This window comes from Mesoplodon densirostris, chromosome 18, assembly GCF_025265405.1.
Source record: "Mesoplodon densirostris isolate mMesDen1 chromosome 18, mMesDen1 primary haplotype, whole genome shotgun sequence".
Lineage (NCBI taxonomy): Eukaryota > Metazoa > Chordata > Mammalia > Artiodactyla > Ziphiidae > Mesoplodon > Mesoplodon densirostris.
This window is the reverse complement of record NC_082678.1, coordinates 40,601,821-40,615,495: the sequence shown is the minus strand read 5'-3', so window position 1 is coordinate 40,615,495 and position 13,675 is coordinate 40,601,821. Positions and strand designations below refer to the sequence as shown.

Genomic DNA, 13,675 nt, shown 5'->3' with positions numbered 1-13,675 from the left:
AGTCACTTGTATCTTCTTGCCCTCGGTTTCCTCATTGGTAAAATGTTTGGTCCAGATCATGGTTTTCTCAACTTAGGCACTAAGGCTGTCTTGGGCCTGAAAATTCTTTGTTGCAAGGATCTGTCTTGTGCGTTTCAGGATGTTTAGCTACATCCCTGGCCTCTACCCACTAGATGCAAGAAGCAACCTCCCCCCCCAGTTGTGACAACAAACATGTCTCCATATGTGGCCAAATGTCCGCTGGGGAGGGCAGGTGCAAAATCACCCCCAGTTGAGGACACTGGTTTCTACATAGCTCTCCATTTTTGTTTGTTTTCTTAATGGGTGGAGAAAGCACCTTTTTTATTTCATGGAAACCTATGTCTCTAAATTGTAACAAACATGATTATTTTCAGAGCAAAACAAATTTCTCTGAAATGGTCTATATTACATGAGGAGCTATGTGTGGCTGGCAGTGTTCCTACTGGTAGAAGGCCGTGTGGGGAAGTGACTAAAAGTATATGCTTTGGCCCCAGACTGCCTGATTTTAACTCAGGTTGCCCCGCTTACCAACTGTTAGACATCTGGCAAGTTTCATTTTTCTTTTAACTTTTTATTTTGAATTTATTTTAGAATTGTAGGAAATCATAGAAAACCAATTACAGAAAAGTTGCAAAATAGTATAGAGTTCCCTCATGCCTCCCCTAGTGCCTGCATCTTCCAGGACTGTAGCACAGTCTTCACTGCCTTCAGCCTCAGTTTCCCCATCTATGAAATGAGGATCCAGCCATCTCATACAGCTGTTGAAAGGTCTGAATGGGTTAATTCACATAAAATTCTCAGAAAAGTGCCTGATACATATCAAGTGCTCAGTAAATGGCAGTTATTATTTCGTTATTGTTCCCCATGGCAAAAGTGATGAGTCTTTAGTGGGGAAATGGACCCCCACGAGAGAGGAGTGTACCTGGCATCTTAGATACAGTCCGTACCTACCTGTATGTGCACCTCCACCAGGCTAGACTTCAGTTTAATCCGTATGATCCCAGTTCACCTGCTTCTACCCTCCCCCCACCCCACCGCCTCCTGAAGGACCTCCGGACTTTACCAGGCCCCCTGGACCCTGGGCACTGTTACAGTCCAGTGGCTTGTTCTGTAGACCTCAGCTGCTTCTAAGGCAGCAAGGAAATGCCAGGCAGACGGCCTCCTGTCCTGCGTGAGCCGGGCCATCAGAGGCTGCTGTCAGCAGTGAGGCTCCAGCCTTAACTGCCTCCTCGAGTCTATCCGACACTCTCCCTCAAGAACCCCACAGAATTTTACACAAAAGCACAGATGCCACAAGTCCCACAGTGCCTCACAGATTCTCGCTGAGCGTGAGGTGTCTGGGCCTCGGGGTGCAGGAGAGAGTGCTGAGTCAGAGCGAATGGCAGAAAGGGTCCCGGGCTCTGGCCTTAGCCCAAAGGTGTCAGAGCCATTTGCAAGTAGTAATGAAAGTCCCTTCCCCACTCCACCACAAGGGGAGAGCTCTGTGTATTTTACAGGTGGCAGGACCGGGGCGGAAGGAGAGACCCCAGCCTTCCCCACTCGCAGGCCTTGCAGGGTGATGAGGGTGGCGAGAGGCCCCATGGCCCAGCAGTGCTACAAGTGCCACGGGAACCAGCAGAGCCCAAGCTGTTTGGCCAGCGTGCTGGGTGCTGGAGGCTGCCTCTGCCAGGACACACTGACATGCTGTGCGCGGAAAAGACGTTTCAGCCTCCAGCTAACTGCTGTGAGCTCAGACGCATTCTGTCATCAGAGCTTCACTTTGGAAAGCAGCTGAATCCCAACTATGGCCCCGCCAGGCATTCTGGCAGATACCGCCCTTCCAGGCACTGGAGAGAGCCTTGCCCGTGGTGGATGGTCCAGCTGCCTTCAGGCTCTCTTCCTCTCTCTCCTTCTCTCTCTCCTTCTCTCTCTCTGTCTCTGTCTGTCTGTGTGTCTGTCTCTCTGGTCCAGCTATCTCTATGTCTCTGTCTCTCTCCTTTATAAGTGTTCCAGCTTTAATTCTCTCTGTCTCTATCTGTCTGTCTCTCTTCTTTCTTTTGTTTATGGTCCAGCTCTCTCTCTCTCCCTCCCTCTCCTTCTCTGTCTCTCTCTGTCTCTGTCTCTGGTATGTGGTCCAGTTGGCTCTCTGTCTCTCTCTTGTTTAAGATCCAACTGTTCCTCTCTCCTTCTCTCTTATATACACTCGAGCTGTTTTTCTCTGTGCTTCTCTCTCTCTGTCTGTCTGTCTGTCTGTCTGTCTGTCTTTCTGTCTCTTGTCTCTCTCACTCACACACACACACACACGCATATCCCTGCAGCCCAACTCCACGGAACCCCTGACTATTCTACACACCCTGATCACAGCTGATATGCATGAGCCTCATTCAAACCTTTGCGCCGGTCCCAGCTTCCCAGCTTTGCTCTCAAGAGCCCTGAGAGGCTAGAAATGCTCAGAGACATTCCAGGCCTGGCTGGACAAGTGAGCCCTTTTGTCTTCCCTCCTTCTGTTGCTGATCATTACCACACACGCTTTTCCAAAGCACCAGATGTTCATTTCTGTCTCTCCTTCCACTGCTATAAGTATGATCTAGAATCTAGATCTAACCAGGTCAACCTTCAGCTTATTAAATCCCCTCCGGCTCCAGACCACATTTAAGGAAAAGTCTAATCTCTTTAGAAAGGCACAAATAGCCCCTGGGGATCTGGCCCAGCCTCCCCTTGCTTTGTCTTCCCCTCCTCACCATACGCTCCATCCCTGTGTCGCCTGTGTTTTCCAGGTTTGTTCCAGAGATGTAGACGGGGGAGTAGCCGAGAGGGTTAGATCCAGATGAGGACACACTGCAGTGATGGCGGCGGTCACATCAAGAGTTCCCATGTTAGCTGCTATTTTTGAGCGTTTTCTGTGTGCTAAACTCCTTGCGGACTTTATTTCATTTACTCCTAGAACAAGCCTAGTGGGTAGGTCCTAGTGTTCTCTCCATCATGTAGCAGCTAAGAGCCCAGGCTCCAGAATCCATGTGCCTGGATTCAGATGCAGACACCAGCACTTAGCAGCTGTGTAGGGCTCAGCAAACTACTCCACCTCTTGGGATGATGGTACTAAAGAGCCCCCCACTCAGAGCATCCTGGTGAGGATCACATGACATAATACAGAACAATGCTCAAGACAGTGGTCAGTGTGGAGAGGACTGGCGGTCAGAGTTGTTTGCTGTTCACCCCCAACCTCTTAGGCACCATGTGATAAGCGTGGATATGGGGAGACGGGTGGCCAGATTTCTTTTGGACATGCACCCAGTGCCCGTCAGTAAAGAGCCCAGGGCGCAGTCACCAGTCCTGTCCTTCCATGAAGGGGGGCCCAGAGCAAGTGTTTGTGTTGTGTGACCACAGGGTCCCAGCCTTAGCTACCACTCCGCCTCTGGTACGCAGAGGGAGCATTTTCCGATGACTTGTTCACCAGGTAAAAAGCATTCAAGATGCAATTCGAGATAAGAAGCAGTGGTTCAACTTCCTTGGAGAGGAGATTAGCCTGAACCCTTCTGTGGGCATCTTCATCACCATGAACCCAGGCTACGCTGGCCGCACAGAGCTGCCGGAAAACCTCAAGGCCCTGTTCAGGTGAGCGTCTGCTCTGCCCCGTGCAAGGGCCCCAGAGAGAAGCTTCTTTTATTTTTTCCACTGAAAATATATACATATATATTAAAAGAAATGTGGAACATATAAAAAGGTAGATTTTACAAAACCACGTTTAATGCCATCACCAGTAAAATTATTTTTTGCTTAATTGTGTTCTTTTCTTTACAGGCATATAAAATCATGCATTTTTAGTCTACGTGTGTGGTCAACACACAGTTTTGTATTGTTTTGTTTCTTCATTTCATAGTCTATCATAATCCTATCATAAATGCTTTCTTCTTCTGTTAGGTATTCTTAAGAAATCTCATTTCATGACTGCATTTTATTCTGTCAAATGCATGGTCCACAATGTAGTTAAATAGTCCACAGTAGTTAAATATAACAGTTAAAATAAATGTATTCATCATGGTATAATATACATAAGTATTTTTTGTATGCATGATTATTTTCTTTGGCTAGCTTCCCAGGAATGGAATCACTGAATTAACAGGGAGGAACATTTTTAAGGCTCTTGATACACATTACCAAATTGCTTTCTACAAAGAGCTGTGCTGAATGACCCTCTCACAGGTGATACATGATAGCACCTCTTTTATTTTACCTTTGCCACCAGTGGATATTGCCACGCTTTTCAATCTTCTCTATTGAGGTAAGAAAACACAAAAGCATTTCCTAGTAGGGGCTGGAGTCTTCGTTCTTTTTTCAGGAAAGAGAAGTCAGCCCAACAAAGAGAAAGCTGAAAGATCCTTCATGGCTTCTGATTGTCTGTCTACTGAACTGGTACCCGAGAGAGAGGCTGTGAGAGCGAAAACAAAGCTGTCTGTCTCGTCTTTGGACTGAGACCCAGCGCTCTCTGTTGCGGACATGGAGGCCCAGGAGGCCACTGGAAAGCTCCCTGTGTCCTTCAGTCCCTCACTTTCACTGCTCCAGGGGTGGGGCGGTACCTCCTCCTTCAGGCAGGTCCCCACCTTAACCAAGAATGTCAGCAGGCTGTGGGCACTGGTGCCACAGAGTACTATACTGATCACTATTTGCTTATGCAAAGTATTTATTAAATAAACTGTGTGCTATGAACAATACCGGACAGGGGTTATCACCCAGATAAGAATTATTCCTTACATTTTTTCCCCTGAATTTAAAGGGAACATATAACCATAGAAGAAAATTTGGGGGAAAAACAGAAAAGTACTTGTAAAAATAATAAATACAAACATCTACTTTCACATTTAACTCTCACAAAAACCCTATGAGGTAGATACTATTAGGATCCCCCTTTGAACTGTGAGAAAACAGATTCAGCAGATTTCCCAGGGTTACTAAGGTTAGCTAGTAACCCAATTAGTAACCCAATTAGTAAGCAGCAGAACTAGAGTTTGAACCTAGGCAGTCTGATTCCAGACTCTGCTCCGCCCACCCCAGTCCTATCATCCAGAGAAAGTGAGTGTGACCCCTTGCCACCTGCCTTCCAGTATTGTGGGCGCAGAGTATTTCTTTTTCAAACTTGGAATCAGACTCTATAGAGTTTAGTACCCTGCCTTCATTAATTAATGTTTTCCTGTGTCACTAAATAGTTTTTCTTCTACAGCATTATTTTTCACAGCTGCATTGCACTCCGTTGTATGGATGCATATTTAACCTTATTTTAGGTTACAAATTAATTTTGAGAATCTAAGTATTTCATGCTCCTTTGAATTTGCATGAAATTTAAAATAATATAAAGGAAAAATGTACTTGAATGATATGTTTTTGAAAATTTTATATCAGTGTAGGGAAAATGCAATTAAAGAAACGTAACAACTTTAGTCTCCTATCACATACCTAATGAATTAATTTTAAAATTAACTAATTTTAAAATAAAATGTTTCTAGACCTAGAGGGGGAAAAAATCACAATAAATCCTTATATAGAGACAAAAATCCCCTTCTATGTTCTCATATTTGCCATTTTGTGGCAAAGTGGGGTTCATAGGTGCCTACTTCAGACCTCAGCATTAGGTATTGACATTTGTATGCAAATAAGCATAGAATAAGTTTGACCATCTAGACTTAGAGGAGACAAGTTTTGAGAAGAAGAAATAGATTCTCATTTTTGTGCAGATAACAAGAGAGACTCTATTCCTCAACCTTAGCCCCTAATCTATGATAGAAGATCACTAATTGGTAATCTACTAATTACTCAGGCTTTACTAATCTGTGCCTTGTATAAGGCACACTGGACCCAAGTTACAAGACTTGCATTGTAGCCCCACCTCTGTCCCCATCTGCTCACATCATCCATCACCTTGAGCAAGAGAGTTTACTCCCTTTATCCTTACTAACTCATCTTAACATTAAAAGTATTCAATGAAATAATTGCTAAGGTCTCAGTTTTCACACTCACACATGCCTCCGTCCGTGATCTCAGCCAGTGTCTCTTGTCTTACAAGCTCCCCTCCATTGCGTGGTTGGGACTGTCTCAGCCCTCTGTCTCCCTTACACAGGCCTTGTGCGATGGTCGTTCCAGACTTTGAGTTGATCTGTGAAATCATGCTTGTGGCAGAAGGATTCACTGAAGCACGGTCACTAGCCAGGAAGTTCATCACCCTTTACAAGTTGTGCAAAGAGCTTCTCTCCAAACAGGTACAATCCCTGGTTAGATCAGGCGACCAGTTGTGTGTGACTGTCCCAGCTCTGGACGGGTTCTGGGGCCAGTGTGTTAGGGAAACATTAGAACCTTCTCATAGAGAGTCACTGTGCCCATAAGCATATTAAACACTCTAGAAACATCTATAATAAAGATTCATGTTCATTTTCTTAGCCCAGCATTAATTAAAAACAAAAAACGATTTAGCCACAGAACTCCCTTTTTAGTAGAATACTTAGCAGCACCTCATAGATCACCAGTGTCCCATGAGAAACATGGCAGTGGTGAATGGAAGCCCTTGGAGGGAGTGGTCTGTACCTGAAGGAACGAGAGACGGGAGGAAGGTTGGGGACAGAGAGTCAGGCAGTAAGCAGTGCCACACTGCTCATTGCTGCTGCTCCTTAAGTGTGGCTTCTGCCCAGGGCTGGTCCCCTTCCAGAAGAGACCTTACAACATGACCCAGAGCCTCCAAGGTTTATGCCTTAGATGGAGAATTTCTTGGTGTCACGGACAGCCAATCAAGCTTCCTGGGCGTTCCCAATGAGTTTCTCTTTCCTTTGGGGTGTTTACTTGGATCACCTTTGCTGCCACAAAGTGAGCTCTCTCAGTCCTGTGAAATCTGTCCAAAATGGATTTAGTAAAAAAAAAAAAAAGAAAGAAGCCACCTCCCCTGTTTTCTCAACATTTCCCAGGCCCTGGCTCACTGCATCCTCTCTGTCGGTTCTCAGCCACCATTGGCTTCAGCCCAGTGACTCACTTGCCCGTCTCGATCCCAGACTTCTCTGTTGAACTCCAAGCCTGTATATTCAGTGGTCTATGCCACAGGTCCCCTGATTGTCTAAAATGCACCTCCAGCTCAGTATCTAAAGCCAGTGGTCCTGCCAGCTCCACCACAGGCCCACTGATGCATTCAGGGCTTCAGGAGAAAAATCTCTTACTCACTTGCTGATTCTGGAAGCCTGGAGTTATCCTTGACACCTTCCTCTTCCTCAGCCCCACATCTAATCATGAATGAACGGCTGTTCTTTCTACCCTGTGGATATTTCTCAAATACTTCTTATTTTCTTTCTACCACTTTTGTTGCAAGCACCCACGTCTCTTGCTTGGAAGTTCCTCTCCTCTCTACTAGTTTCTCTGCCTCTACTCTAGTTCTTCATGTCTGTTCTTTAGCCACCAGCTGGAGGGGTCATTTAGAAATGGTCCTCACTGTACTTAGGATAAAGACCAGCGTCCTTATCACTGTCTGCAAAAGACCACGTGCGGCCCTGTCTCCTGCCTCTTCTGAGGCGCCAGGTCACAGCCCTCCCCGGGGTGTGCTCCTGCACCTACGCTGCTCTTTGAGTTCAGTGTACGATGAAGGCGAAGGACACAGTGGCTGCACCTGGGCTAAGGATCAGACTTCCCTGAAGAAACAATATCAAGGAAGACCTGAGGGGACTTCCCTGGTGGCACAGTGGTTAAGAATCTGCCTGCCAATGCAGGGGACACGGGTTCGAGCCGTGGTCCGAGAAGATCCCACATGCCATGAAGCAGCTAAGCCTGTGTGCCACAACTGCTGAGCCTGCACTCTAGAGCCCGTGAGCCTCAACTACTGAGCCTCTGCTCTAGAGCCCCAGAGCCACCACTACTGAGCCCGCGTGCCACAACTACTGAAGCCTGCGCACCTAGAGCCCGTGCTGTGCAACAAGAGAAGCCACCACAATGAGAAGCCCGTGCACCACAACGAAGAGTAGCCCCCACTCACCTCAACTAGAGAAAGCCCGAGTGCAGCAATGAAGACCCAATGTAGCCATAAATAAATAAATAAATAAAAAGTTGAAAGAAAAGGAAGATCTGGGATCCAGTCAAGCACAGATGAGGAAGAAGTGCAGTCAAGGCCAGAAGGAACGGGTTGTCCCAGCCTCAGGAGTGGGGTCCTGAGTCAGTTTTATGTTTCTGCATTCCTTGCACACTGAATTGTCCTCTGTAGCATGCATCACAGCTCTAATTAAATAACGACCTGCTGTGAAGCAATTAGCAGAGCTGGGACTTGAACCGAGGTCTGTCTGAGCTCAGAGTCTGTGCTCTGAACTGCACGCTCCACCCCTTCCTCACCACTCCACTCCAAGCCCTGGTGTCAGCAGTATGCTCCACCCTCCCACGAGCCTACTCTCAGAACTTGTGACCTCTGGGTTCCTCCTTTGACAAAAATTTTAAGGAACTTTTTTTTTTCTCCTTTTCTCAGAGTTTGAAGGCCTCTTTGAGGCAAGTATGCTCACCTTCGGCCATCTCGGGAGAGATGGAGTAGCCAGATAGGTTTGGAAGCGGTCTGTTTAACCTCCCTGACCCCCAGCCCCCCATATGCTCTTTGTCTGCTTTGTCGTCGTAACAGCCAGAAAAGTAACTAATGTCAGACCAGGAACTAGGATCCTGGATCATGATCTACTATGTCGTTAATCTTTTCCTTTGCCTCTGCCTTGGCTTCAAAAGTGACCTAGTACTGGCGTACTATCTAATTCTGCAGACACTAGCCCGAGCCCGTGGGGTTGTGCATCCCAGCAGCTCTCGTCTAACCCTGCTGCCTTCCCGCAGGATCACTATGACTGGGGCCTGAGGGCCATCAAGTCTGTGCTGGTGGTGGCGGGATCCCTGAAGCGAGGAGATCCTGACCGGCCCGAGGACCAGGTCCTGATGCGCTCCCTGAGAGACTTCAACGTCCCCAAGATTGTGACAGACGACATACCCGTGTTCATGGGCCTGATCGGGGACCTGTTTCCTGCCCTGAATGTCCCTCGGAGGAGAGACCTCAACTTCGAAACTTTGGTTAGGAAGGCTGTGGTGGAGCTGAAGCTGCAGGCTGAGGACAACTTTGTGCTCAAGGTACAGGGTTTTCCCTCCCAACATTTTTTTGTCTCTTAATTCTTTTCTTGGACAATGGATTATACTTCATCCTTAATCCAAAATGTAGCTTTAGAGGTACAGATACTCACCGACTTTGCGATGACTCAGTACATCTCAGTAGCTCTTTACTGGGGCATCCACAGTGTGGAATGTGTGATGAGGAATGCAAAAGAAGGACAAATCCCCTACCGTCAGGGGGCTCCCATTCTCATGAGAGGAATGAGACACAGGCTTTGCTATAGCACATGTTCCTTTCATGTGAATTACTTCATGCACCATTATACAGGAATGACAGTCAGGTAAAGGGGAAGCTGTGTTGGTTCATATGCATTTTTCTGATCTTGAAAATGCTTTGAAGTGATCAGGGGCAAACTTTACACAATTAAAGAAAAACCTGAGGGTGGTAGATAGAATAATTCCTCCCCCTGTCCCACCAAAGATGTCCACAACCTAATCCCCAGAACCTGTGAACGTGTTACATTATGTGGCAAGGGGGGATTAAGGTCACAGATGGCGTTAAGGTTGCTAATCAGCTGACCGGGCTGTGGGGAGATGATCCGGGTTTATCCAGGTGGCCCAGTATAATCACGACGGTCTTTCTGAGTGAAAGAGGGAGACAGAGAGTGTCAGTGACCCCATGGAGGAAGACTCAACCAGCCACTGCTGGTTTTGAGGGTGGAGGACGGGGCCATGAGCCAGGGAGTGTGGGCAGCCCCTAGACGCTAGAAAAGGCAAGAGAACCGACCCCCACCACCACACACACAGAGCTTTCAGAAGGAATCAGCCCTCAACACCTTGATTTGAGCCCAATAAGACTTCTGACCACCCAAACTGTAAGATAATAAATTTGTGTCATTTTAAGACATTAAGTCTGCAGTAATTTGTTACAGCCATAGAAAATGAATACATTTAGCAATAGATGTAGACTTTAAGAAAGAAAACCTGAAACTTTAGTGCAAGTATAGCTAGTCTCATGGCTGTAGGAACCATGGAGGTTTGCGCTGTTTTCTGGGGAGGCTTAGGGTGGGTGAAGTCACTTCCTCATGTGTTAAAACAGTGGATTAGTGAAGAAGGCTCCATCTACATCTGATCTTTAGTTCTTTATTCGAAATTCATACACCCATGATCTACCTCTTGAAAAAAGAAGCACAGGCCCGCAGATTTAAGGTTTTAGAGGATAAACGGACATGAGGTAGGTTGCAAATGCTCTAGTGACTTCAATGTGCTAGTGTTTTTATTGGGATTAGGATGCATTGTTGAGCTTTGAGGGCTTTGGATACAACATTCTGTACATTTTGAGTGGTGTGCGCAATCTTGTTTTTCCATGAGTCTGTTTGCAGAAGGTAACATTTTTAGGATGTATCGATGTTATTACAATAGAAGTGCCTGCACACAAATAACTAAACCTGGAAGGAGGATGTGACAGGTGCCACAAGAGAGGGTCCTGGAATACAGGGATAAGGACAGAATTTTTTTTCCTGTACTATTACCTCTCCAGGATATGCCACCAAGCTGCTTTACAGGAGAGAAAGTGCTCCCCCTTGAGGAACTTACAGACTGGGGGCTGGTTCCTTCTCCACTCCAGGTGGGGTTTCTAGCACACAGTACTTGCATTGGTTGAGATTAAGCTCTGGCTACAGATAAACAGAACTGGTGTCTGCTTTCATTTCTGAGATTACATTTTACAGAAGAGAGCAAAGCATTACCTGGTCCTTTGCAGCTGTGACTGGTTTTGCCCATGGAGCAATCCCCACTCCCAACTTCTCTCAAGTTTGGTAGATAGACTTTTTAAAGGTAGAGATGGGCAGGTTGGCCTCCCAGATAGAGGGAAGAGGGTCAGCCGAGGGCAGACGGGGAGACATAGAGATTGTATAAGCCACAGCAAGAAGTCCAGTGTGGCTAGAGAAAACGGTATTGGGGTGGGGGTGGGGGAGCAATAGGACCTGAAAGATAATAGGCGGCCGTGTTATAGAGGGCTTTGGATGCCAGATGAGGGGCTTCCTCTGAAAGGCTCTGATCCTGAGGGGCACCCTCACCCCAGAGATAAGTTAATCTGATGAGGCTCCTAGGATGCAGGCACTAAGGCTGACATCTTAGAATCAGGACAGTCCACGTCTTCCCAGCCTCTCTGAGAGTCTGCTAAGGCAAGCGACCCTCCTTCTCCATTTTCTGCACTTTTTTCTGCTCAGAATCTCACTCTTTCTTTCTATTTATTTGTCAGTTGCCCCACATTGTTTCCTTCTTTTTCTTCCCTTCGTTTCATAACCACTTTCTGCTCCTCTGATAAGACAGATGCCATCTACTAAAGGTTCTTGCAGTAGATGATGTTTTCTACCCACTTTTCATATACACTGTCCACTTGAACTGTTTTCTTTGAAATATAGTTGATTTACAGTGTTGTCTAATTTCTGCTGTATAGCACAGTACACTTGAACTTTTTAAAGTTAATTCATCAAAAACCTCTAGGGAAGCTCTGGTTTGAGAAGGCATCCTGCAATCTTTTAAAAGTGATAATATAACTTAAAAAATAAAAAGGAATAAGCCCATAAAAGTATGAAAACTGGGAAGGGGATATAAGAATAGATTTCTGGAAAGATGGGAAGAGGATGAAAGCAGGTTAACAGATCAAACAGAGCAGGGGGGCTGCAGGCTCAAATATGCTTAGAAAGGGCTTCAGGGGAAGAGGAGCCAGGAGGCGGCCAGTCTGCCAAGCAGAACCCTGGAGAAGCTCAGGGCTTGGACTAGGCAGTGAAGGAGGGCAGGGGTGGGGAAGAGGACTGAGAACACGGGGTGGGGGGCGCCTTAAGCTGGTGGGGGAGGGCATTAACTCTGTTTACCCAATCATTGTACCACTTAGCTCCCCACACTCTCCTCCAGCTCCCGCTTCTAGGCCCAGGTTCCCAAGAATGCGGACCATGCACAGCCAAGCATGTAACTGCAGCCAAAAAGAAAAGTCTAAGGGAATTTAATAAACTCTTTAGGAGGGAAACTGTGACTGCTCTAAGGGTTTGAAGCCCATACATTCTGTTTGGGCTCCTCGGCCTGAAGGCCAGCACCTGCTCACTCACCCACAAGTAGAAGAATAAAGACAAAGGCCAAGATCTGACCCGGAGCACAGACCTCCCTCTCAGTTCTCCCTGCCTGGAAGGAGACCTGCATATCAAACCGCAGACAGAACCCACCCCAGCCTCCTAGAAAACACAGTGCAGCTCTCCATTTAAACCTGAGGCTCACCAGATACTGGAGACAATCAACAACACAAGAGGCAGACAGACTGACAGACACCCACACACAAACGCACATACACACGTAGCAACTGACTCCAGGGGAAGTTAGGAAGAGAACGTTTTAAAGTCCTAATTAGTATCCTTAACGAAAATAAAGAAAACAAGATCCATAAAACAAGAATGAGATGCTATCAAAAAATTAAAAGAACTATTGGAGAATTGTAAAGAGCTCTTTGAAATGTAAAATTCAATCACTGATAACACACAAAATTCAATGCGAGGATTGGAAGGTAAAATCAAGGAAATCTACCAGGATGAAACTATATATATATGTATGTATGTGTATAACAAAGTATAATATATATACTACACACACAAAGAGAGGCAGATAGTGTGAGAGTCAAGGTGACACATAGAGGATTGATCTGGGTTACGTAACGTGTTGCCAATGGGAATTCTAGAAAGAGAGCACTTGCAGAACCGGACAAACATGTGTCCAGATTGGATGGGCTCAGTCAGTACTGAACAGAGTGGATTTCAGTGCACTTATACCAAGACACATCATAGTGGAATTTCAGAAGTCAAGGGTCACCAGAAAAAAATAAATGTTTCCTGGCTGGGTGACAGATTGAGAAGGTGGTACACGTGACCCAGGAAGGAATGAAATTCAGGATGACATCAGAACCTCTCATCAGCAATATCAGATAGTAGAGGACAAGGAAACCATTCCTTCAAAGTTCTGAGGGGAAATGATCTCAAAACTAATTACGTACCAAATTATCATTCAGGATATTTTCAAAGAGTTACAAATTTTACTATGTATGCATCCTATTTGATTAAGTTACTTGAGGACATACTATAGCAAAACAAGGATGAAAAACAAGAAAAATATCATGGGATTCAAAAATTTAAGAATCAAATAAAGGAAGTCCTTGAATTATAGCTATTAGCAGGCCTAGAAAGCAATCAATCCAAATCAAGTCAGGAAGTCCATGGTCTCTAAGAAAAAGGACCTGAAAAGTAGATATATTCACAGGAAGAATAAGATAAACAAGATGAAATGTCTCATGTGTTTTATTGAAATTCTCAGTTATGAGAACTAAGGCATATATCTGTCTTAACAAAGAAAAAGGAAAGAAATTAAAAACACTAAGAGAAAAAGGATTTTTTAAAAGTAAGTGTGAACCTGATATTGATCAATATATAGAGTGTAAGAAAAGAGTATCTATTTGACCTTGAATTGATGCTCAGAACATCCTCTGTCAAGTAATGACACAAGGCCCACAGAGAACGTTATGTATTCCAGGCAACTG

The 13,675-nt window shown here is 45.7% G+C and overlaps 1 protein-coding gene across 2 annotated transcripts in view; it reads left to right on the top strand.

Moving 5' to 3' along the window:
- DNAH9 (dynein axonemal heavy chain 9) overlaps positions 1 to 13,675 on the top strand; it is a 314,223-nt gene that overhangs the window by 128,639 nt on the left and 171,909 nt on the right. For both annotated transcript variants that reach the window (XM_060082642.1, XM_060082641.1), the window contains exons 29-31: positions 3,458 to 3,615; positions 6,113 to 6,251; positions 8,827 to 9,114. In XM_060082642.1, the coding sequence (XP_059938625.1) occupies positions 3,458 to 3,615; positions 6,113 to 6,251; positions 8,827 to 9,114 (585 nt within the window). The remainder of the gene's footprint in view (positions 1 to 3,457; positions 3,616 to 6,112; positions 6,252 to 8,826; positions 9,115 to 13,675) is intronic.